Source organism: Amia ocellicauda, chromosome 9, assembly GCF_036373705.1.
Source record: "Amia ocellicauda isolate fAmiCal2 chromosome 9, fAmiCal2.hap1, whole genome shotgun sequence".
NCBI classification, from domain to species: domain Eukaryota; kingdom Metazoa; phylum Chordata; class Actinopteri; order Amiiformes; family Amiidae; genus Amia; species Amia ocellicauda.
The window spans coordinates 7,227,003-7,253,248 of record NC_089858.1 but is presented as its reverse complement, the minus strand read 5'-3'; the positions used below and the strand labels follow the sequence as shown (position 1 = coordinate 7,253,248).

The following is a 26,246-nucleotide window of genomic DNA, read 5'->3' as shown; positions in this document are numbered from 1 at the left end:
ACACCCACATTGCAGATTTAATTAATTAATCCCTTGAATTAAGTCATTGTAATTGGCATTAACAACTGAAAACTGGGGAAAATGCAATATATAATTAATCTCAATTTCTTTATTTGGTTTCAAATTCCTTGTTGTTGTATTGATTTGTGGAAGGAAACTGCTCTACAGTGATGGGGGGCGGGGGGCATTGAATCTTAGTCAGTCTCTCAGGGTGACACAATCTGCAGTGTGTCCTGAGCCTAGACATCGTACAGTTTTGGACAGTGGGACAGTTGGGAGCAGGCAACACCATCCCATCCAAAAGAAAGATTTTGCCTGTTATGAGTAGATATGTCACAAATTCAATTAATAAATCTTCCCTTTTCTCCCCCACATGCTCCAAGACCCCTGCAGGAACCAAATATGAGCCTATTTGTGCATTTTGGGATTTTAACCTCAAGTAAGTGCTTTAAACATAATTTTGAATTCAGGTTAAATTTCTAGATACTTACAAACCAGGCCACTCAATTATTAAACCTATTTCATGAATAGGATGTATTCGATCATTAAAGGCAATCATATCCAACTATCACTCGGAAGCTTTCACTGAATGGAAGTGTCCCATCTCTGTTCTTCTGCCGGGGACGAGGGTTTCCTCCATTGTGTATGTTTGCTACGTTATGTTTGCTTCAGGGAGATTCTCTCTTTATGTTTGGTCTTTTAGGCCTGAGTCAGGAGGGAGCTGGTCTACAAAAGGCTGTTTTGTCATCTCCTTGAGCTACAAATCTACATCCTGCTTTTGCAACCACACAACCAACTTTGCCTTGCTGTTACAAATATATGAAGTACAGGTAACATATTATTCAATGACCGGTCAAACCTCTGGGTGTCCTCTTTCTAATGCACTTCCTAAGATGAGCCAACATTGAAAGCCATATACATTTTAACAAGGACATCTTTTTTTTGTTCATGATTTTCCCAAGCTCGAATACCTTGCATTGCAATATTGAGGAGATTACTTCAAATTGGGTTTTGAGTTCCCTTTTTCCCAGACTTCCCGGTTCTTTATTCCAGAGAAGTCCAGCAGATGAGAGCGCTCTCCGCCTGCTGTCGTTCATTGGCTGCGGTGTGTCCTTGTGTGGCCTGACAATGACTTTTATTCTTTTCATTGCCCTGGGGTAAGTCTTTTTATTTATTTATTACACCTCATGCCTGGGAGATTCCTATTACACAATGTCAAGGAATACATTTAGAGTGGAACATAAATTCCTAAGTCCGATAAAATGGAACAAAATCTGCCTTCATGCAAAAGAATATCGATTTGTATTACGATTTTCTCCTTTTTCATCCCTGGCTATAGAGTCCCTAATTCAGACCGAACAACAGTTCACAAGAATTTGATATTTGCTCTGGCCACAGCCGAGCTCCTGCTGATGTTCAGCGATCTGGCCAGTTCCAACAAGGTAATGTATAGGAAATCTAAATCTGTAATGATTGTCTGCAAAACAGTTGTCTCTCTACTGCCTATTGGGTCAGCTGGCATCTGTTTTGAGGGCGGTGTCTCATTTTAAAAGCATTACAGGAATTCAATATTTTATACACGTTTTTCTTGTGATTTTGTTTTTGTCATCATCCGTTTTTCTGTAGCTTTGATGTTATTCGTATGAACTACAACAGTACAATTCAAAATGCTAGTTTACCCAAAGAGGGACAATACTTTGCTCAAACCCATATCTCCATTTAAAGTCGGGTGTAAACAGGGTGTTTGTCCTTGTGACCCCTAGGCGCTGTGCACCGCCGTGACGGCCCTGCTGCACCTGTTCTTCATGGCTTCCTTCACTTGGATGCTGGTGGAGGGACTGCTTCTGTGGAGCAAAGTTGTGTTGGTCAACATCAGCGAAGACCGCAGGATGAAGCTCTACTACGTCATTGGCTGGGGTGAAGATGTTCACATCACTCTGATATTGACTGCGAAATGTCACTAAATTAGGTTAATTAGAGACACGGATGTAGGCCCTGACTCCTGCTGCCCTACTTCAATCAACTCCTCTCAGTCCCTCTTTTATTTTCCTCTTGTTCCATCTTTTCTCTCGCTCTCTCTGCTTATAGGCTCTACTGTAGTTAAATCACATCAGAAATTAGCACAAGATTAACTCTTCAGTTTCACTAAGACACTGATCTTGCATTTGAATTGACCTTTCCCCTCTGTATGTAGACGGCTGATGTAGCTTCACTGCTGGAGACTTTTGCAGGATTTTGATCACTGACGTGATTCTCCACTTAGCTTAAATTTTAGGATTATGTTATACAGATATCAATAATAAAGACTATAAAAAGATTCTAATAAGAACACCACATTTATAATTAAAATGTCATCTTATTTAGAATAAATATGTCTCTCTTTTGTTATGAATATATTCTTAATTCAGTATTTAAATGTTCAACGCTTTAATTAAACTTATATTTTTCATTTTTTTCCAATGTTGTCACTACAAATAGATCTTGATGTTGCAGGTTTAGTTTTGGATGGTTCTTTTAAATGATTTTGTACGTCATAAGCAGAAAAGTGTATTTTGAAATATGTTTCATGCAGTCACTCAATTTTTCCTTATTCATAAATACCTGAGCGAATTTTTGTTTCTTTTTCAGGTTTGCCAATTGTTATTGTTAGCATCACCTTGGCAACTTCCTTCAACAAGTATGTGGCAGACAATTACTGCTGGCTTAACACTCAGAATGATATCATTTGGGCTTTTGTTGGGCCTGTTGTCTTTGTCCTCGCCGTGAGTACCTCTGCTGTTCCCATCCTTTCTTAAGTGTGGCTGATAAAATTCATAAAAAGTTAATTGTCGCATCTCCATTGTGGCCCAACGAATACTCGCAATGAAACAGTTTCAAAAACCCACTATAATGACCTGTTAATTTGAGGACATGTATAGTTCGCATTTGCTCAGCATTGTCTGGGGTTATTCAGGATGACCTTGATGTGCTGAAATTGTACTGTACTCGTTTAAAAACACAGATGCAACACAATACAATACTAGGCATTTTGTTGTTAATCAAAAACCTGGCAATAATGGAAACTGACTGTATTGCCTGACTTATACCAATGCTGTTCATCGACCGGGGAAAAAAGGAACCGAGGAATGTTTTGCAATTACATACTGTTGCTCTCCATTTAAAATTAACTCCTGAGCCCCAGCCGAAAATAATTCCACTCATGCAGCGTTTGATTTGGTAAAGTATTTAAATGATTTTGATTTGCAATTCATTTTTTTTTCTTAAAGTTCTACCAGAATAATGTAAGCACATAAAACCGTTAAAATATTGTTAGAGTATTAAGAAAGGGACATGTTTTAACATTCATAGTATAGCTTAATTTGGTCTGATCTTAGAATTTAGAATCTAAAAATACTTTTGTATTTCAATCAGCCCGACTCTTTGCAAAGTAAACCATTATTCGTGAAGTGGCAAAAAAGGCTTAAATAATCAATCTGATGCCCTGCGAATGCTGTAAAGGAAAACAATATTTGTCTGCAGTTTAATGTGTATTCAACAATCTTCCTGGGAACTAAAGGGCATCGTCTGTCATTCTGTAAAATGTCAAAGATGAACATGATTGAAATGGCTGTAAACACAATGGTTATTGAATTAGGTTATTTGAGCCTCCCAATATGAAATAATCGAGGTGGAATAGCATGCTTTTCAATTTCAGGTCTCAAGGTGAAGCGATGTTTCTCTATGTCCTCATAGGTGAACACAGTGGTGCTGTTCCGGGTGGTGACGGTGACCGTTGCTAGCGCGCGGAGGCGTTCAAAGATGCTGACACCGAGCAGCGCCTCAAAGCTCCATGCCCTGGACCTCACTTGGTGAGTTATCCTAACAACTGTGCCTTCTGCTGGGCCAAAGACCGGGTCACTTTCCACTTTTGTTTAGACAATTCAAAGCCATAAAGCACACGGTGGATCACTTAAGCCCCCGATTGCCTTTGTGTTTCTGCAGAGGCAAGGATGTTCTCAACATCATGTTTCCTTCTGCTCTAAGCACAGGAAGACACAGATGTCACTGTGACATTTGAAGCGAGGGGGATGGCTTTGCAATGAAAGGCTTAGCCATTCATACTGTTTAAAAAAAATACGGTTTTCACAGGCTAATGGGCTCTTTAACATAAAACTGCCTGTGGTATAATCAATTATGTGTGTGTATGTATGTATGTATGTGTATATATAAACAAAGGGAATTGATTCCACATTTGAAATTGTAATTTTAAAAACACTGCATTTCAACTGAAAAACAAAAAAACTAAAAAAATCTCAATAAATAAATAATATTATTTTGAATATTCTGGTCTGCGGCTCATCGAGTTTTAGATTTGGCATATTATAAACAATATTAATAAATAACAGTAACAGAATAATCAATATTATTTTCATTCTGATCACATTCTAATGAACGTGTTAATGTATTTAATAAACTATGACTGACTTTATTTATAACTGAATATGAAAACGTACGTGTTATCTGTGGGAAGTGTGACGACAGGTTTGTTCAGCACTGTAGATGTCAGTCCTATGACTAAAGCTAGCCTAGAGTTTGCTCTTCATCCAAGCAGTCTATGTGGCCAAAATGCTTTGCAACTTGCTGTGGGGGCTGGAGGTTTATCCAGCGTACCACTCCTGGGTCACTAAGAAAACAGCGCCATCTAGTGTTGACTGATTGTGCAGTGCTTAATTATAAGGTAATCTCCGCAGTCTGTTTGTTGACAGCCAAATTAACTTTAATAACCCAGGCCTCCAGAAGTGAGCTATTATCACTGTCACCCCTTTTCCTAAAGGTTTCTCTTTATTAATTTGTAATTTCTTATTATGTGCATGTACTAATATTCTCAGTGGCATTTTGTTGCAGAGGTTTCAATTAATTAGTGTGTAAATGAAATAACTACATTTGTAGCCTGGGTAGCTGCTGAATTCTACATACTGCTAAGTGGGTCAAGAATGAATGAATTTAGTATAAGTGCAAGTGTAACTGTCTGTGCTTACATTGCAACATTCTTGTACTCCAACTCATTTGGTCTCCTTTAGTTTTGAGTCTCTCTTTTTATTTTATTTGTAGGTAATTTAGTATAACAATATCGTATCTAAACACAAAACAACATCCCAGAATCTCAAACCACACTTGTGCATAATAAATGAATTAAATATGCAACCTGTTAATATTAAGACCAGGTTAATTCCCAATAATACTTTATTAATCTTACTGGCAGTCTCTAGTTTTTTGAGATCGAGATCTTCAACACTTCTTCTATAATTAGGACCATCACTACATCTATAAGTGACAATTGTATAATACTGGAATGTGTTTTTTGCTGGAAACAAATAGGCAGAATGACCATTACTCTCGGCTTAACCTCACCCTGGTATTAGGAGAGGAGGATGTCTGTTTAGTAGCATATTAGTAGGGTTTAGTCACTTTTTATTTTATTTTGTACAACACTTTTCCAAGTCCTTATCAGCTCTACACCTGCAGTTAGTGTGGACATATCCTGCTCTAGAAAGTTCGCTATGTTCACTGCAGGTTGTACCGTGCAGACTCAGACATGGGGATTTCGGTTTGTCTGCTTAAATTGTCCAAAATAAAGAACATTTTATATCTAAATTGGTGATAATAAATTTGACTTAGTGACGTGTGTAGTGTTGTTGTTGTTTTTACTCTACAGTTTTTTGTATTTGCTCATTCTGTTCTGTTCTGTTCATTAATTTCACTATCTGTACCTTTTAATATTTCTGACCTAACAAACTCATCTTGGGTAAGTACAAGTGGAGTAGGTGCAACACGATGAGTGAATACCCCCAGGTATAAGCCATGGGAACCACAATATTCATAGTTTTTAATCTATGACTCTATGGAGAAACGCCATGGTCTGAACTAGAGCGTACAGAGGGAGTACTTAGGCAAGGTGTTGGCATACTCCAATCCAAGAGTACCTAGAAACTATTCAACATTAGCTGGGATTCATCTGGCTAGAGTCATCTCTGCTTGTCTCATAGCAGTGTTGGTTGTTTTGGTTGATTGGGCACTCCCAGAACTAGGCAAAGTCAATGGGTACTGGTTAGCTCCTCAGGTTTTCTCAGAGTGAGAATCAGCCAGTCAGCATTTCCTGATGTCGAATGGTCCTTCGGTTCTTGGAAAGTGCAGGTGTGAGTCAGGGATGATAATAGGTTATTTACAAAATCCAAATGACAAAACCTATTTGAAAATGAAAAGAGAAAATATAAAAGAAATGTGGGGGCGCAGGCCAGGGAACCTTGGCCTACCCCAGGGAGTTCCCACACAGGGAAAAGAGAGAGAGGTTTTCCTAGGATGGTCTTTATCTTACCTAATTCTCTGAGCAAAAATACAATCTAAGAAAATGTCCTTTTCAAATATATTTACGGTGACAAATTTTGTACCGAACAATTAAAGCACAAAGAAAAAAAAATGAACAATGAACTTGAACATTCTTGGCATTGTGTGCATTTATGAAACCTTGCGATTAGATGTAATATGTTGTGAAGAGAGCTTTTTGTTCTAGGTTTTCGACTTGAGTAATGTATATGATGTGCACATCTGCATGATGTGACATTTTTTTGTCATGGAAACTCTGCAAATGTTATAGGGTGAAAAGGGAAGAATCTAAACTAACATGAAACATAACATAAAAAAATAGATTTGCTCATTCTGTCCTTGTACACACAGTTCAGAATTCAGTCTATGAAAACTCAATCTGCTACCCCAGGTGTTGCAAGAACACAACAATAAGGATGTTAACAAAGACAACCTATTCTCAGACCATTTACTAAACATGTTTTATTATGTTTCTAAACGCTACTGCTGGCCAAGATGATTCTTTGCAATGACAGAGATAAGTCTCCCATCTCTCCAGAGATGAAAGGCTCGGCTCAGATGAGTTTTCAAACGGCCTTAGTAGAGTCCCCAAGATGAAGATCGCACCGTACATGTTGAACTTAACAAGAGGAAGTTAAGTTTGCTGTGGTTATTCTCAACTATATTTTAAAGAAAACACTTATATTATATTAACACTATACATGAAGCCTTATAAAAGATGCTGTAAATGTAGCCAGGGGCTTCTTTCTATCTAGGTATACATTTGTCTATCCCAGCTATGATGTGATAAGATATCCAATAAAGCATTCTGCTGACTGTGGACACGACACATGTGACAAGTTTGGAAAGCAGCAAATCCTTGTCAGTTTCAAATTCTATTAAAGTGAAGTGAATATTTCATACCATTTTTATCTAGGAAAAATACCTGACAGCATTGAATATCTGTGGGGTTTATATGTTGCATTCTTTCTTCCCATTGAGTACATATAAAACTCACAAGGTTTTGACTTGTCTACCTTTAGAACTTCATCAGAATTTTTTTTGTTTTATCTGAATGGAATCTAGAAATGTGTTATATAGCAGGTTTAACAGAACAAATGTTTTATTCAACAAATGGAGATCATCGCAGGCCCTTTACACCCATGTGTTCACTTGATGTACTGAATTTTCATTTAAATTTCATAGGGCAGCGACCAAACCAGTGATAATACTCCTGCCCGTGCTTGGGCTGACCTGGATATGTGGGATCTTGGTTCATCTCACAGTTGTCCTGGCCTACATTTTCATCATCATGAATGCGTTTCAGGTAAGGAAACTGACAATTTTGAAACCTCCAATTTGTTACCTTGTCTGTCATCTGCATTTGGTTTCACATTCACATCTAATACAGTCATCCAGACTTATATAAAACTCTCTATCTGACAAAAGAATGTGGTACATAACCTCAACAGACAACATCACACAGAAACAAAAGCATAAACTGGAGAACATCCCATTTTAAGCATATACAACATATATAATGACACCACCTTAACACTAGCATTGCAAATAGTTCAGTAATGCAATATATACTAAACGTGGGGTTCCATTTGTGTGAAATGTCCTGTGCGGTTTTGCCTGCAGAGAATGTCTTCTGGGAATTTGGTCTGTTATCTTTTCAATACAAGTTCCTAAACTGAGCTTCCTTATGTCTGCTAGAGATAGGTGCACCGATTCACAGTGACTCCAACACACAAAGAGAAACAGAAACATTGCTAACAGTTACAATGTGAACATTTGTGTTTTCATTATAATGCCAGTCTTTTTCAGGCTCATGAATAGATGCTTTCTCAATTCAGCTCCCAATGAATATTGAAATGAAGCCATCAGCATGCATTAGAATGAATGCACAGGAACACAAAAATGTTCCCATCATTTTGATGTGTGTGTATGTATGTATGTATGTGTGTATATAATATATAATATATATATATATATATATATATATATATATATATATATATATATATATATATATAATGGTAAAAAGAGACAGAAATCTGTGTTTCACTTTGTAATTCCTGTCCTGTGTCATTGGATCGAGAGAACTTTATTTTGAGCAGAGCAACAAAAATGATTTTTTTTTTTAAATATTCATGACATGACTATGCTGAATTGACTTGATTTGCAAGTTTAATCTAAATTATGTCAATTTTGAGCATCAAATGGAAAGTGGTTGTTGTCCTAATAAATACCAGACAGTTTCTGTTATATAATTGTAACTCAATAATAATAATAATAATAATAATAATAATAATAATGCTAAAAAGAAGGTACACTTTAGCGTCTAACAAAAAATGAAAAGTTAATTTATCTTTTAGAGAACATCATATGATAATCCATATGCTAGGTGTACCATTCCCAGTATAATTAATGCAGTGCGTGCCCTTTTGAATGGGTCCACAGAGAAACATCCTCCTTCGATGCACCTCACCATCCTGTTTTTATGGGGGAGGGTTAATGTAACACCACAGCCGACTGTGGGACCATGTCCCTGCATTCACACCAGTAACGGTGTCAACAGATTGGCAGGAACATGCCAGAATGTCATTAATACATCTTCAAAGACTAGTTTCTTGCTAAGGCTCAGTGGGATTCTTTTACATTTTGAGTCATAATGTGCATCAATGAGTCTGATATTGAAAAATAAAATAAATGAAAGAGGTCCCTTTCTTCCCTGCTTGTGTTGTTTGTTAATGCTGCTTGTTGAGAAAATGTACTTGTGTGTGAAGGATGTTTAATGTAAAGGGGTCTTGAGGGCATCAACTCATACATTGTGTGATCCACAAAAACAATATTCCAGTATCGCACGCATCCGCTCTCTTGTGTCAAAGCTTTGATATTCCACTGATGAATAACACACCAGTTTCCAACTAGTGGAATAATGGTCCAGACCTATTAGCCGAGTTAGTGTTCCTTACAAGATTATGAGAGAGTTGAAGACAGACGTACCATTGCCACTGCAATTAGCAACACAGACAGACGTGCCGTAAATAATAGGTGGTATTTGCACAAGATGGATTCTCATATGTACCGAGGCTCATTGCATATTTAATGCATATATAAGCCTGTTAAGGTAAAGTCACTCCCTGTGCAGGTTTTCTCTTTGAAGCAGCATAGAACAGTATTCCTGCCTCATTAGGCGTGGCACGGATACACAATTTTATACGGTGCAGAGTTTGTCCAAAAACATTGAATAAAGTACAACCCAATAAGTTATGCAGTGAAGCACAATGCCGTTCAAGTGCAATAAACGACTGAAAAAAATTATTCTAGTTGAATAAGAATCCATTGATCTTGTCATTTTAAGGCCACAATTCTTTAAAAAATGTACATCCTGAAGGAGCAACTATATTACTGTGTGATTACAGCTTACATGAAGAGATTCCTGTCAATTTCAATCCACTTGCACTCTGTCAGCCATCAAGCTAGTGGTAATCTGAACATGCCCGTTAGAAAAAACAAACACTAAAGGGACCCTTTTAATCAAATCTAGTCCTGAGAAAGCAGAACGGTTGTTTTCTGTGTCTGCTTTTCAGAGGCAAAAAGGAACTGCTGCCGTACTTCCCCTCTGTGGTGGGGAAAGTGCTTGACTGAAATGTGGCGGGGGGTTAAATAACTGGAAGTCAGACCAGAAATCTGGTATGTAGGAGTTTCCAGCATATGGCTTTGAAGGACAGGTCATGGAAGAGTTCCAGGGTATCACTACCAGTTCACTTGCCAAAAGTGTGTAGATTAAGAGCTGCTCTTATTCCACACAAGATGTATTGCCCTTTTGCAGCAACTGTGTTATCTTGCTCAGATAAAACCCACCAGATAGGGCATAAATCAGGTGTGTCTGGTAGGATTTCCTCTCACTTTTTGTTTTGAGTTTAATCCTCAGAGCTTTAATTAATCAGAATCGTTTGGCCTCTGATTGACCCTCGAAAAGGTGCTTGTTAATTCAGATTTACTCCAAACATCCGAGGGGGAAGAAAAAAAACAACCAAAAAGAAAACTAAAGGTACGGAGGAGGAGAGGTCTGATTCCTGGCACCGTTTCATGGAGAAAGGAAATGTCTATTTGAATATAAAATGAGCCCTGTGACCAAATGCTTCCCAGCTCAGAAACATAATTAGCAGCTAGCTATGGTTTTCCATTCCTAGTGTATTGTATTCGATTTGATTTTGTCTCTTCTTCATCTCAATGTGATTACACTGAGCAGAGAAGTACACAACTGAAGAGCAACATCCCTTTTTGAGAGAGAATTTCTAGACAACCAACCTTTAGAGATGTTTAGAACTGCGTAAAAACCCTCAGAGTTACTATTATCGAAACTACTCTGCTTCATTTGAATTTATTTGATGGATTTTGCTTTGGGAACTGATGATCCAACTTAACTCCTCCCCAATGAAAAAATCCTAATTTCCCATTATCATGGGTTGTAGCTTTCTGTGCAATAAACACATTCCAGTGAAAACTTAACTTGTCAACCAGGAAAGGTCTTTTGTGGTACAGGACCTTCAGCTTCTTGAGATGTGCCTTTCTTGCCCTCTGTGTGCGCTTCTGACGGAGGGCAAGGTACAAACTAGCATATGTTCTTTCTCTTACCCTATCAGCGGTGAAAGACTAGCGGTTGGAAAAGACTTTCAAAGGGTCATGAGAAGTCATGATGCAGCCGCACACATAGCCTTGACCGTAGTGACCATCTTGCATTATGAATCGGGTCCGGGGCTTCTGTCCCATCCCATTGTTGGCAATGAAATTCAAACTTATCTGTATATGTCTAACTGACTCAAAAGACATTTGAGTATAACTCCAGTCATTTCTCATCTAGTGCAAAATGAGTCAAAAAGTCAATGTTTTTGTTTTCTTATTCTGTGAGTGAATCTGGAGTGTCTTTGAGTAAGTTAAGCATTTGGACAGTTTGTAATTAATTCTGATTCACCTGCTTATATCAGACAGCCTTCATTAGTTGTATAGCAGATTTTTGTAGCCACATTCATAATATAGTCAGCAAAGCAGATTCTGCTTCATGATACTTAAATATATTACTTTTAGTTAACCAACTACATACAAAATGCAGCTAGTAATGTTTGTCATCACAGTCCCTGATCTACGTTATCTTTATCTTTCTATCTCTTGTCCTTAAAGTGGATTTGTCCTTTCAAAATAAGGAATTACTTAACTTGGCTTTGGTTTATTTTTGATTTTGTTCTTAAATGTTCTGTTGTGTGTTTTTCCATGTGTTTGTTTGCTTCTGAGTTTTGTATTTCAGGGTCAGCAGACTGCTTTTCAAGCCGCTCAAGTGCAATAAACCATTCGCATTTTTTGTATTATAAATGTAACTTTTCTACCAATGTAGGATTATACAAAGAATGGTAGACTTGTACGGGTATACCAAGTAATGGCTTGGGCACCGTAGATGGCTAGATTTCTAAAGGTATTGCACTAATAGGCTCTAGCAACAAACAAAGATAATTATTTAATGCTTAAAGGCAAAAAACAGTGAATGTTGTATTTATTGCTCACCTATTCAAATTAGCCTTTAGAGGAGTTGAAAGCATTTTAAAATTGACCGTTGTCTTCCTGATCGAGCACATTACATGTGAATGAATATCAGTGATACAGAAGCTTTTATAACTTAGCTGTTTTACGATTTGAACAATTTTTGGGGAATTCTTTAGGTTCTTAATAGCAATGATACATTTTCTATGTATGTAAACTTAAACACTAGCATTTTTTACTAGTTAATAGCATTTGTTTTCATGATTTGTTTTGTTTCCTTACTTTTTCTCTAGATCATTTTGAATCTTTTAATGATGGATTTTGTACGCCTGTTTGTTACCTGTTCTCAGCAACATATGCTAGTCTGTTTATGCAGCCAATGCCTTGAATCCAGGATACGTCTTGTCTAAATAAGCAGGAATGACCACTAGAGGGCAAGAACATTTCAGTAAAACAACTGAAGTCCCATTTTTCATATAGCAATTATAAAAATAAAACTACAATGGGGGTTTAAAAAACAACAATAGAAAAGTACCAATAGGTAGCACAATTGCTCTAGACCATAGAGGTCAGTAGCCAGTTGCATATAAGTGACAACATTGTACATAGTTTCCCCTTTGGGTATCTCATAAGTTTAAAGGCCAATGCACCAGTGATGTGAAATATTAACCAGATTTTCTCAATTCCCAGCAGAAAGTAAAGTACCTAGAAACTGCACAAATATGCTGTTCTGTAAAGTTGCATTTTGAGTAAAATAATGTTTCTTTGCATGGCACTTGTCCATTGATCACTAAAGTCTACTGTCTATGCTGTTGTCTTCAGCTATGTAGAGAGATGAACACAAGATTAGTCTTTAATTGTTTTGTGAATAATAAAATACTTATGTTCTTATTTTCTCTTTTCAGGGTCTCTACATATTCCTTGTGTATGCAGTGTATAACAGCGAGGTAAGTCTCTGCCTGACGAATAAAGAAATATATCTATATATATATATATTTTCCCCCATTCTGTGATAGATCCCCAGGTCTCTGATTTTTAGTCCTAGTACACTGGGGAGAAGAAAACGGAAAAACTTGTTTGTTCAATCATTGAAGACAGTGAAGAACAATTGTTCAAAACCTCTCATTTATAAAAATATTATGCAGAGATGTATTATGATTTATTTTGAACAGGTGAGAAATGCCATAAAAATAATGAAGGAGAAGAAAAAGGCTCTCTCTTTTACAGTAAGTAAAATGTAAAAAAAAAATCACAACTACATTTACAAAAAAAGTTTTCCACTCGCAGCAAATCAGCTCCCATATCGTCCACACTGAAACTGATCGCAGGTGTTTGAGGGCAGTCTAGGTCTGCTAGGGAAGTATAAGAATGCTCTCTTTCAGGAACTTGTGAAAGGAGGGTTTTTCTAAAATGTTTCAGTGTCTGTGAAGACAGCAATCACTTCTCAAACCCAGATTGCTTTGCACGTTTTGCGTAGTGAATGGCAGTCACAGCCAGGACTTTTGTACTATACTGTAATTTTCTTACAAACATCCCTTGTTACATCAGGCATTTACGCCTGACAGTTGATAAAAGAACAATAAGGTCTTATTTTAAGGTCTTATGTTCATTTTGTAACTTTTGAGAAAACTCAGCAAATTGAGTTAACCCCCCCTTAAAAGCATTGGCTTCCATTTATAAATTACAAAACACAAATAAATATATTCCAAATAAATGTGTGGTACATTATTGTCCAGAAGGATTAGTATTACTTTGTGTGTATTTATATGTGTATGTGTGTGTGTTTGTACAATATGACATTACGTATGTTACATTATTATATCGTGTTAAGGTATATATATTTTTAAACAACTTAAAATGAATTTTTAAATTGCAAATTACATTATGTAAGTTTGTTTTGGTGTCTATTAAAAATACATGACCCTCCTTCCTCAAGGTGAGAAACACAACAGATATTATGTTCAATTATTTTAACTGCCTTTGTAGGGGAAAGTGGGGACTTTTTTTATTTTATTATGATGTTTTTATCTTTACTGTGTTAGAACTGTTCCCAGCCAATAAGTTTCCTAACTTCCCAAAGAACTACGAGCTCCTGGGATAATGGCAAAGCTCCTCCTTCCACTTCTGAAAGCAACGAGTCTTCGACCGTGCGCTCTGGTTCACCACCTAAAAAATCCCTCGTTATTAAAAATGGTGAGTCAAATGGAGACCTTTCAGTCACAGCAGTCTGCACTAACAACAACATCAATGTGACTTTTTTTGGATGCTTTTTCTTCCCATGCCCATTAATCTGGAGATAAGCAGCAAGCAGATGAGGTCATGGAAAGATGGGGATTTGTAACTTCACCATGATACGTTAACTTATACCTTTTGTAGTTTGTTAGCATCTACTTATGACCATCTTAATTTTGTTAGAAAAAGAATCACAATAGTTTTCAACAACCACTTTCTGTTTCAATTATAATATTTGCATTATCAAATTTCTCTGGATGTCAGAAATGAGAATGATACATTTATTTGCTCTTAACCTGCTCTTCTTTTAATGTCTTGTTAATAGTGATCCATTTTGTCATCCATCTTGTAAAATAAGAGTGCTGAGAAATACAACATTTTAAATGAGTGTTTTGCAGATGAGGCTGTAGCAGGCAGAGTTTTGGCAGTGCTATTTTGATTTCAGACTCACGGTTTGAATCTCTGTTTCAGAGAGCTTCAGAAAGGACAGCTTTGTGATTTTTTCTCTGAAACCAGACTCTGAAAACCAGGTATGTAGAAGCTATGTTTTTCTCATCAATCCAGAGCTCAGAAGAGTACATTCTAGGGTAGTAATTGTTATTGCATTTTAAGGCTTTAAAACTTGAATTCTGCAGCCCCATTAAAACTCTTAATTCTGGGCACCATCACATTTCTATAACCTCTGAAATCCACTCTTCTCATCGCTATCACAAAAGGCTAGTTGCCTGATAATTCACGTTACTCTTTCTCCGGTTTGGTCCCAGTGAGTGTTTTCCAGTTTAGCCCTACTGTTAAGTCTCCGCAGTCATTAGTTAAAGCAGGTAACTGTGCTAGTAGTATAATAGCATGTTTAAGGCCAGAAGGGTAGAACCAAGTGTGGGTCATCAAGAGAAGCTGTTATCGTTATATAAGCCACAGTTCTCCTAGCATATATTTTGCATGTTTGTGGTTTTTATACAGAAGTGATCTCTCCATTTGCCATGAGCCACAGAACCCCCTACCTCCTCCACACACCTTTTACTTGTTATTAGATACAAATCTAAAATCTATAGAGTTTCATACTATTCGTGCACCCCCACCCCCAACCCCCACCACCAATCACACACTCACGTTTTGTTTATGCTGGCATCACCCCCGGATCACACATACTTTGTTGTGTTGTCTATGCCCATCCAACTGCAGAGCAAGTGACTCTAATTGACAAGTAATCGCAGTTGAATGGCAGGCAGTGACCCGCAGACGAGTGATATGTCTCTCTCCACTGGCCCCCCAAGAGTTGAACTTTTGCCCTATATTAGCAACAAACGACTCCGATACATACAGTCCTCAGGACACATAAAGGAAGTCTGGAATGTAATATGTATTTAAGAAAGTTTACAAACGAGAGGAGGCCATTCGACCCATTGTGCTCGTTTGGTGTCCATTAATATCTAAGTAATCCAAGGATCCTATCCAGTCTATTTTTAAATGTTCCCAAATTTTCAGCTTCAACCTCATCGCTGGGGTTCCGTATTGTGACTTCTCTCTGTGTGAAGAAGTGTCTCCTGTTTTCTGTCTTGAATGCCTTGAAGCCCAATTTCCATTTGTGTCCCCGGGTGCGTGTGTCCCTGCTGATCTGGAAAAGCTCCTCTGGTTTGATGTGGTCGATGCCTTTCATGATTTTGAAGACTTGGATCAAGTCCCCACGTAGTCTCCTCTGTTCCAGGGTGAAACGGTTCAGGTCCTCAGTCTCTCAGTAGGACGTTCCCTTCAGACCTGGAATAAGTCTGGTTGCTCTCCTCTGAACTGCCTCTAGAGCAGCGATATCTTTCTTGAAGTGTGGAGCCCAGAACTGTCCACAGTATCCAGATGAGCTCTAACTAGTGCATTGTACAGTCTGAACATCACTGCCCTTGTTCTCAATTCTACACTTTTGACAATATACCCTAACACTCTGTTTGCCTTTTTTATTGCTTTCCCACATTGTTTGGATGGAGAAAGTGAGGAGTCCACGTAGACTCCGAGGTCTTTCTCATGCGTTACTTCATCTAGTTCTATTCCTCCCATAGTGTAATTATAGTGGACATTTTTGTTACCTGCATGTATTACCTTTGCACTTGTCCACATTGAATTTAATTTGTATTTGATATACATTTGAATGTATTTATGTAAATTAAATTCCATAATTATTTTATAAGTTCCTTTAGAAGTTCTGTAAAACATTAGTATTTTTGCCATCTTAGTGTAAATCCATGTAATCAAGCAGTATGATGCCTAGTGTGTACAGGAAAGGTTTGCAAAGTCAGTAAAGGTGCTCTCTGCAACATTTAAAAAACAAATGGGAGGGAAAAAATCTCTAGGGTTTTCTTGGGAATCAAATTGCAATTTGTTCCATTTCAGACAGCCAGTTTTTTGGGCCAGCTGGAAGGCAAGGGTATTATCTCCCTGCCTGCCTAGCCTGGGGGTTTTGCGGAAGGAAAATAAAAATCAGATATAATGAAAATAAACATTTAACGTTTTATATAAAAAGGAAGCCAAATGGCAGATGTAACTTAATCCAATTAATACCACGGGGTGGTATGAAGGCATTATCAAATTGCAGTTTAATCCAGGTGGCGTTTCATATGCCAGGGTGATTACCAGCGGGGGCACTCACAGGGCACGCTCCTCCGCTGGAGTTCAGGAGTGTTCAGGGCTCTCGCACGGGAGAGCAGACTGGGTCGCATCGCTCCTCGTCATTGATACATAGGACAACTATGGGATATGAGAAGGAAATATGAAAGATGATATAAAAGGAAACCAGTGCCAGCGCTGTTTGCAGGTTTAAAGCAACATCAAAGAAACAACCATCTTCATCTGTGTTATAATGACATGAAAAATTGGTGTAATGCTGCGTTTCTTAAAAGCACAGATCTGCAGCATTATGCATTGTCATAATTTCCATATTCACTAGGCAACTTTGACGTTTAGTTCATCTTTAAGTTCAATAGTGCAAAAAATGTATAGAAAATTGTGAAGACCTTGCAATATCAATGGGACTCATGCCTGCCATGGAGAAACATTGAATGATGGCACTGGCCTTAAAAAGAGCTGTAGGAGATGTACGATAGCTTTAGTTAGCCCATTGAAACTGAGGGAGAAACTGTTTGTCCTTCTTTTTATCTTAGTCTTTTGTCAAACGTAATTTAGCAAAATTCTATGGTTTTTGTTTAGTTTTTTCTTCATTATGGGCAAACTACTTTGTCCAGAGAAGAGAAATTGGATGGCCAGTTTCCACATAGTTGCAAAAACAGAATATCAAGCTGTGAAGTTTTAATTTTCATCTCAATGGTCTCCAACCCTCGACTTGTACTTTCCAATCCACTCAGTCCCTATATTTACAATTTCAACAAGACTAGGAACACATTAGTTTTAGATTAATAAACCAAATTGATTTATGAGAACTGATCCTTCGGCACTAAAAGGTATTGGAGGGCTGTTCTAAATGTTCCCTACATGACTCAATTCACGAAAAAAAAAAACACTCAACTGATTTGAATGTAATGTTTGTGTCTTTATGAATGTGATGATGTGAAGGTAACCTATAAGCCCTGCTGGACCAGGGGCTGGGGATCCCAAGAGAGAAATTAATAGAGTATTTGATTTTAACAAATGTTTTATACAAACCCGTTCTTCCCCGTTAACCCTTTTTGGCATTTAAAATTCAGTTTAGAGATCATAAATACATCTCTGTGTTGTCTGTGTTCATCAACTGCAATAAAACCCCAAATGACCGCTATGGCTGTGGAGGTGAAGAGAGTCTAACATGCGTAGGCAGAGATGAGCAACTATTAAAGTTAACAAGGAACTGTGTAAAAATAGTAATCTGTGGAGCTGGAGAAGGGCTCCAATAAAGCCCTGCTCTGTTTAGTGAGAAGTGAAGGCGGTGTGGTTGTCATTATCAAGTGGAGAGAAGTCTCCGGCTGAGCGCCCAATCAGGTTTTCTCACTGCAGACCTCATCACTGATGCTCCTGTCAACAAGTTCTTCAATTAGTGATGGAGTTGCTGGTATTGTAGGCATCTCTCATTTGATGCACCATCTCGGGCACCCCTCCTGCTGTCGAACCCAAACCAACCACAGTCTGTCCCTGGCTGAAGGAGACGCTTAATCACTAGAGAAGCCACTGTTGCTGCCATGCCACTGTAACCCTCTTCCATTAAGATCAATGATTGCTTTGATTTTCAACAACTGAGTTGATAATTTTTCGACGAGTCTAGTGTCTTTTTTAATTGCCTGATTTCACATAAAACAGTGAATGGAAACTTAGAAGTTGGGTTAAAAGGCAAGGTGAAGAACCTCTGTGTTTCAGTGGCGGCACCACGTAACGGGTGACACTCACATATTATTTTAACACATTTGTGGAATGTGGAATCAGTTTGTTTGTGTTGTTAATGTTTCTTAACTTTTTGTTTATTTTTTTCTTCTCAAAACTGTAAACCATACCATGAAAGAATAGCCCCATCAAGGTTTTGAAGAACTCCAGCTTCTGAATGCTAGATTTAAATGGCTAGAATAGTATGAATTCCAGCACTAACAACATTACTTTATGTATTAGTTGTTGTCCCTTTGCACACACATTTTTTGAAATCTTGACTTGCTTTCAGATTCGTAGACCTTCGGGTCAATGGTATTGCAATCACTTCAAGAACATCGCTACACTGCACCCAGTGACATTCTTGGGTTGCTTGTTTCCATGAACCCTGGTCTCCGTTCTTTAAAAACCAAGTTCCTGAATGGGTTTAGTTCCTATCCCTCAGATGAAGATATCCATGAAAAACTGTCTATTTATTGGTTTTATTTTTGGTTAGCACCCTTCATGCAAATTCTTGGCCAAATAAAAACATCCTGACCTCCCAAGCAAGCCATTACTCTGAAACAGAACTACTGTACCTCACCCCAGTGTGTTTTTTATCCCCTATCCTTAGAAGACAAAAATTTATAAAAATAAAGAAATTACAAGATTTTTTATATGATTACAAGATTCTTAAAGATGCTTTTTTTCATCAGTAGTTTTTGGTTAATGAGGTTAATAAGTTGTGTTTTCTGAGTGGTGATGTTGGTGATTTCTATGTATTTATTTAAGAAGAATGACTCGAGGCCTAAAGGACAAACATCACTATCTGCTTTCTTTATATTTATCATAATATTGATGACATTCCCCTGGCATAAAATAAATACATTATATGACACCCAGTTGTGCTTAAACAACTTTGAAGAGGACATCACGACTCCATGTACTAAACTGTCCGGGCGCATGCAAATATTATCTGCAGTACTCAAAAGCTAAACATGATTCTCCAGTCCTTGACCCGAGCAACCAAGATGCAATGTTTTTTTAATTCATTTTTTATTTTATTTTAATTAGGAAATATACCAAACTATAAAATGGTCCTTATCCAGGCAACAAAACTAGCAAATACAAACTGCAGTAGAGCTATTCTTTATGAATAGATTTTGGGGGATCATTCTGAGATGATTCCTACAGCTGATTTAGTTTCTAAAGAAGAACTTCTTTAGAAACTTCTTGTTTCTAAGGAAAAAGTATAAATAAATAATGACAGGCTTATTTATTTATTTATTTATTTATTTATTTATTCATGTAATTTGGCATCATTTCAGTTTTTTATTTTATTTTTTCAGGGAATTCAACTGACAGCCTTCAAATCAACAGGTAATATATCTTTGTGTCACATAACACATTTCCTTATACTTAACCATTTTCCTTGGCTCTAGTATTTTATTGGTTTACTAATGGAAGCCGCTTTGAAAGCATGGTTACACTTGCGAAGGACTTGCAAAGCTTTGTGACACAAAGCTTTACTAATTAGTAATTATGGTATTGGATGCTCTGTCACCTCTTTCTGTGGAAAGTCAGGCTCCCGATTATTGAATGATTAAACAGTGTTTGTTTCTATGTTTCAATGTTTTTCATTTTTCAGTGTCGCTTTGACAAACTGTCGGGTTTTTATCCAAAAGCAGCTCTCTGACCTGGACATTCTCCCTGAACTTAATTCATTCCAGCCTGGCTGAATAAGAGCTCAAATTAATATCTGAGCCTTCAGTGCAAAACATTCCTATGTTTTAAACCTTCAAAGAAGTTTAATTTCATTATATTATTTCATAAGTCAATAACAACAATGGAAGATGGTCTATTTTGATGTTGGTCTTAATAGTGTGAGTACAGGATTTGCTCATTGTGTTTTGCTTTGGCTTTTTAAGTTACACATTATTTTTCTATTTGGATAGTAAACATTCCCATAAAATTTAATTATTCTCTCGAGCACAGATTTTATTGTGGTCTACCCCTTGCTGTGTCCAATGACTATTTGTTTTTACATTTTAAAATAGGCACTCATTTATAATTGTGCAAAGTATTTTAATTGATTTATTATTGCACCTATAAATAATCAAACGACAACTAAACAAGTGTAACATAATTTTACCAGAGGTTTGAATTACGTAGAATGTGACAACAAAGGCATCTGTTAATATTAAGGAAATCTGCTGAAGAAAGAATATTTAAAAAAAGATGACCATAGAAATGTCACTTTTAACGAGACGTCCCGTTTTTGTTAAAGAATCTGCTGCAACACGTTCATACTTCTGGAAAATTAAAAAAAAAAAAAATCTGAATACTGACAATGATTGGTGAATGCGTTCAGAATTGCAGCAGTTTCTTTCATTTGAAATGACCAATTAATGGCTTTAGAGTGCCTCTTCACACAAAATGTTGCACTCAGCACACCGCGTTCCAAAACACGATGAAAAGCCTCATTTTCTTTGCCAGAAGGGCACATTCAGGCCTATTTTAGATCATCCACTTAAGCACCTGCTCCCTGTTCACCAAGATTTTCTTTTCTCTTCACCAAAAGCCAGGATAGGGGAAAATAAAGTTTTTAATAGCAAATTATGCTTTCTGATAATTGCATTTCAAAGGTGTAGGTGCAGAGTACATGCTACCTAAAAAGAATGTGGTGCATTTGATTTATTTATTATTGCCCTATTATTGGTCCAATTAGAATGTATAGTTTTTTAAATTGCATTTTCCATTGCATAAATAGTCTCCCTCCAAGATCAATTAAAGTAGGCGTTTGACATTGGGAGGGTTCAAATACAAGGGAGTTGAAGACAATGTCTGAACAAAGACATCTGTGTACAGGAACACTGAAATAATCACCCCCAAATATAGTGGAATTGACTAGCTTTCTCATTCTTCCACACACATGGCATCAAGTTATATTGATATGTATGATGTATTGAATACATATGAATATTTGTAATCCTACACTTTGTGATCTATGTATGACACACTGCCATACATCACATATTATCTAGCTCATTTTTATATGGCAGGACTCTTTACTATTGCTACCAATACTACTACCAATTAACTCAATTATAATTCAGACCAATCTGAGGGCAATTCATTTAAATCAAAGCTCTTTGTCCAAGGCAATATGCATTGCTGAACTTTTTGTGAGAAAATTGAATGATTCAACAATATACTTCACAAATATAGTTAAACCTGAAAATGTCTACCTTTATATATATATAGGCTAGTAAGAGCATATATATATATATATATATATATATATATATATATCAGTAAGAATATGGTAGTCAAATATATGCATGATGCAACTTCAACTGAGTCATATCCAGTTAGTTCTATAAATATTTGGACAGTGACACAATTGTCATCATTTTGGCTCTGTACGACACCACAATGGATTTGAAAGGAAACAATGAATATGTGCTTTATGTGTAGACTGTCATCTTTAATTTGAGAGTAGTTACATCCAAATTGGGTGAACGGTGTAGGAATTACACCCATTTTTATATGTGTTCCCCCCACTTTTAGGGGCTGAAAAGTATTTGCACAAACTAACATATCTATTAATTAAATTCTGAGTTTCAATACTTGATTGCAAATCCTTTGCAGTCACTGACTGCCTGAAGTCTGGAGCCCATAGACATCAGCAGATGCTGGGTTTCTTCCCTGGTGATGCTCTGCCAGGCCTGCACTGCAGCTGTCTTTAGTTCCTGCTTGTTCTTGGGGTGTTTTGCCTTCAGTTTTGCCTTCAGCAGGTGAAATGCTGCTCAATTGGATTCAGGTCAGGTGATTGACTTGACCATTGCAGAGCATTCCACTTCTTCACCTTAAAAATGTCTTGGGTTGCTTTCTCAGTATGCTTCGGGTCATTGTCCATCTGCACTGTGAAATGCTGTCCAATGAGTTTTGAAGCATTTGGCTGAATCTGAGCAGATAATATAGCCCTAAACACTTCATCCTGCTGCTTTCGTCAGCAGTTACATCATCAATAAATACAAGGGAACCAGTTCCCTTGGCAGCCATACATGTCCATGCCATAACATGCTTCATAGATGAGGTGGTATGCTTTGGATCATGAGCAGTTCCTTCTCTTCTCCATACTCTTCTCTTCCCATCATTCTGGTACAAGTCATCTTTGTCTCATCTGTCCATAGGATGTTGTTCCAGAACTGTACAGGGTTCTTTAGATGTTTTTTGTCAAACTCTAATCTGGTCTTCCTGCTTCCTGTTTACATAAGAACATAAGAAAGTTTACAATTGAGAGGAGGCCATTCGACCCATTGTGCTCGTTTGGTGTCCATTAATAACTAAGTAATCCAAGGATCCTATCCAGTCTATTTTTAAATGTTCCCAAATTTTCAGCTTCAGCCACATCGCTGGGGAGTTTGTTCAGATTGTGACAACTCTCTGTGTGAAGAAGTGTCTCCTGTTTTCTGTCTTGAATGCCTTGAAGCCCAATTTCCATTTGTGTCCCCGGGTGCGTGTGTCCCTGCTGATCTGGAAAAGCACCTCTGGTTTCATGTGGTCGATGCCTTTCATGATGTTGAAGACTTGGATCAAGTCCCCACGTAGTCTCCTCTGTTCCAGGGTGAAAAGGTTCAGTTCCTCAGTCTCTCAGTAGGACATTCCCTTCAGACCTGGAATAAGTCTGGCTGCTCTCCTCTGAACTGCCTCTAGAGCAGCGATATCTTTCTTGAAGTGTGGAGCCCAGAACTGCACACAGTATCCAGATGAGCTCTAACTAATGCATTGTACAGTCTTAACATTACTACACTTTTGACAATATACCCTAACATCCTGTTTGCCTTTTATTATTGTTTCCCCACATTGTTTGGATGGGGAGAGTGAGGAGTCCATGTAGACTCCTAGGTCTTTCTCGGTTCTATTCCTCCCATAGTGTAATTATAGTGGACATTTCTGTTACCTGCATGCAATACCTTGCACTTGTCCACATTGAAATTCATCTGCCAGGTGTCGGCCCACAACTGAATATTATCTATGTCCCTTTGAATAGCCTGTGCTGCCGAGATTGTATCTGCTGAGCCACCTATTTTAGTATCATCTGCAAATTTGACAAGTTTGCTAATTATCCCAGAGTCCAGATCATTAATATAGATTAGAAAAAGCAAAGGCCCCAATACTGATCCCTGTGGAACTCCACTACAACCTCACTCCAGTTAGAAGCGACTCCTCTAATCGACACCCTGTTTCCTAGACATCAACCAGTTCATAATCCATCTGCTTACATTACCCTGAATGTCTACAGCTTCCAATTTGAGGATCAGTCTTTGGTGTGGAACCACCTAAAAATCTAAGTATATCATATCATATATATATGCTTTCACGTGATGTACACCTGCAGTTGCAAGTTCAAAAAAATTCTAATAAATTAGTAAAATCTTGTGGTAAACCCTCTTTATTTACTCTGGTGAAGTCTTCTCTTGATTGTTGACTTTGACACAGATACACCTACCTCCTGGAGGGTGTTCTTGATCTGGCCAACTGTGAAGGGGTTTTTCTTCACCAGGGAAATAATTCTTCGGTCATCCACCACCGCTGTTTTCCGTGGTGTTCCGGGCCTTTAGGTGTTCCTGAGCTCACCAGTGCATTCTTTCTTTTTAAGAATATACCAAATAGTTTATTTGGCCACACCTAATGTTTTTGCTCTCTCTCTGATTGGTTTGTTTTGATTTCTAAGGCAAAACTGAAGGCAAAACACCCCAGGAACAAGCAGGAACTAAAGACAGCTGCAGGACAGACCTGGCAGAGCATCACCAGGGAAGAAACCCAGCATCTGGTGATATCTATGGGCTCCAGACTTCAGGCAGTCATTGACTGCAAAGGATTTGCACACCACATATAAAAATGGGTGTAATTCCTACACCGTTCACACAATTTGCATGTAACTACCCTCACATTAAAGACGAAAGTCTGCACTTAAAGCACATCTTGATTGCTCCCTTTCACATCCATTGTGGTGCCGTACAGAGCCAAAATGATGACAATTGTGTCACTGTCCAAATATTTATGGACTTAACTGTAGCTCTAAAATCCACAACAAATATGATCAGTGTTAAGGTTATGTACAGTTTGTTTGCTTTGATTTACCTCTTTGCTTTCCCAAGCACTACTTTTAACTAATAAATTAAATAACCATCCTCAACTGTCCTTGAAGACTTTTGTATCTCAGTACATGATCTCACCTTTAATATCACATTTTTATGCATTTCTATACTGAGATTGTTTTTTTTTCTAGTAGTCTTTTATAATCATATGAAGAAGTTTCTTGTTTGTATTCAGTACATGCTGAGGACACTCGTAAACACTGAAACACGTTCTTCTCATCTTTTGTCCAGCGGGGAGAAGGACAAATGCTTTCAGCAATCTGATTTCACTGCTGAGAAATACAGGAACATTTAATGAAAAACCTGGTTCAGTCTTTGACATTATAGTGATGGCAGTTGGCTTTTTTTTCTTTAAATTGGTGGCTTTGTCAGTTGTATGAGAAACAACTTGTGTTGAAGAGAGATATTAAGCACTTTTGTAGCACCATCATATATCTTCTTGTGGAGCACAATTTCAATTTCTCCTCCATCTCCACATGTGGTTTACTCCATATAGGGTTAGTCACAATGTAGGAATGTATTTATTATCTCTTCACTCCAAAAAGAGGTGTAGATGTGTAAAACTGTAGAAACTGACCCTTGAGGACCTGGGCCAGTGCTGTAAGGAATGAGTACATTACTGTACAGTACTGTGCAAACGTTTTAGGCAGGTGTGAAAAAATGCTGTAAAGTAAGAATGCTTTCAAAAATAGACATGTTAATAGATTATATTTATAAATTAACAACATGCAAAGTGAGTGAACAGAAGAAAAATCTACATCAAATCCATATTTGGTGTGACCACCCTTTGCCTTCAAAACAGCATCAGTTCTTCTAGGTTCACTTGCACACAGTTTGTGAAGGAACTCAGCAGGTAGGTTGGCCCAAACATCTTGAAGAACTAACCACAGTTCTTCTGTGGATTTAGGCAGCCTCAGCTGCTTCTCTCTCTTCATGTAATCCCAGACAGACTCGATGATGTTGAGATCAGGGCTCTGTGGGGGCCAAACCATCACTTCCAGGACTCCTTGTTCTTCTTTACGCTGAAGATAGTTCTTAATGACTATCGCTGTATGTTTGGGGTTGTTGTCATGCTGCAGAATACATTTGGGGCCAATCAGATGCCTCCCTGAAGGTATTGCATGATGGATAAGTATCTGCCTGTACTTCTCAGCATTGAGGAGACCATTCATTCGGACCAAATCCCCAACTACATTTGCAGAAATGCAGCCCCAAACTTGCAAGTAATCTCCACCATGCATCACTGTTCACTCATTTGTGTAACACTCTCCGGCCCTTCGGCGAACAAACTGCCTTCTGCTACAGCCAAATATTTCACATTTTGACTCATCAGTCCAGAGCACCTGCTGCCATTTTTCTGCACCCCAGTTCCTGTGTTTTCGTGCATAGTTGAGTCGCTTGGCCTTGTTGCCACGTCGAAGGTATGGCTTTTTGGCCGCAAGTCTTCCATGAAGGTCACTTCTGACCAGACTTCTCCGGACAGTAGGTGGGTGTACCAGGGTCCCACTGTTTTCTGCCAATTCTGAGCTGATGGCACTGCTGGACATCTTCTGATTGCGAAGGGAAGTAAGCATGATGAGTCTTTCATCTGCTTTAGTAAGTTTCCTTGGCCGACCACTGCGTCTACGGTCCTCAACGTTGCCCGTT

At 37.9% G+C, this 26,246-nt stretch overlaps 1 protein-coding gene across 3 annotated transcripts in view; it reads left to right on the top strand.

Annotated features, from left to right (window-relative positions):
- Positions 1-26,246, top strand: part of adgrd2 (adhesion G protein-coupled receptor D2) — a 38,717-nt gene that overhangs the window by 10,259 nt on the left and 2,212 nt on the right. The window contains exons 13-26 of one of the 3 annotated variants that reach the window (XM_066712905.1): positions 384-439; positions 704-830; positions 1,054-1,157; positions 1,340-1,442; positions 1,764-1,917; positions 2,629-2,762; positions 3,733-3,848; positions 7,549-7,669; positions 12,795-12,836; positions 13,062-13,115; positions 13,932-14,082; positions 14,593-14,651; positions 19,782-19,812; positions 24,173-25,234. In XM_066712905.1, the coding sequence (XP_066569002.1) occupies positions 384-439; positions 704-830; positions 1,054-1,157; positions 1,340-1,442; positions 1,764-1,917; positions 2,629-2,762; positions 3,733-3,848; positions 7,549-7,669; positions 12,795-12,836; positions 13,062-13,115; positions 13,932-14,082; positions 14,593-14,651; positions 19,782-19,812; positions 24,173-24,309 (1,389 nt within the window). In that variant the 3' untranslated portion in view covers positions 24,310-25,234. Of the gene's footprint in view, positions 1-383; positions 440-703; positions 831-1,053; positions 1,158-1,339; positions 1,443-1,763; positions 1,918-2,628; positions 2,763-3,732; positions 3,849-7,548; positions 7,670-12,794; positions 12,837-13,061; positions 13,116-13,931; positions 14,083-14,592; positions 14,652-19,781; positions 19,813-24,172; positions 25,235-26,246 lie in introns of those variants that run through there. The other 2 variants (XM_066712907.1, XM_066712906.1) reach the window with 2 other exon arrangements.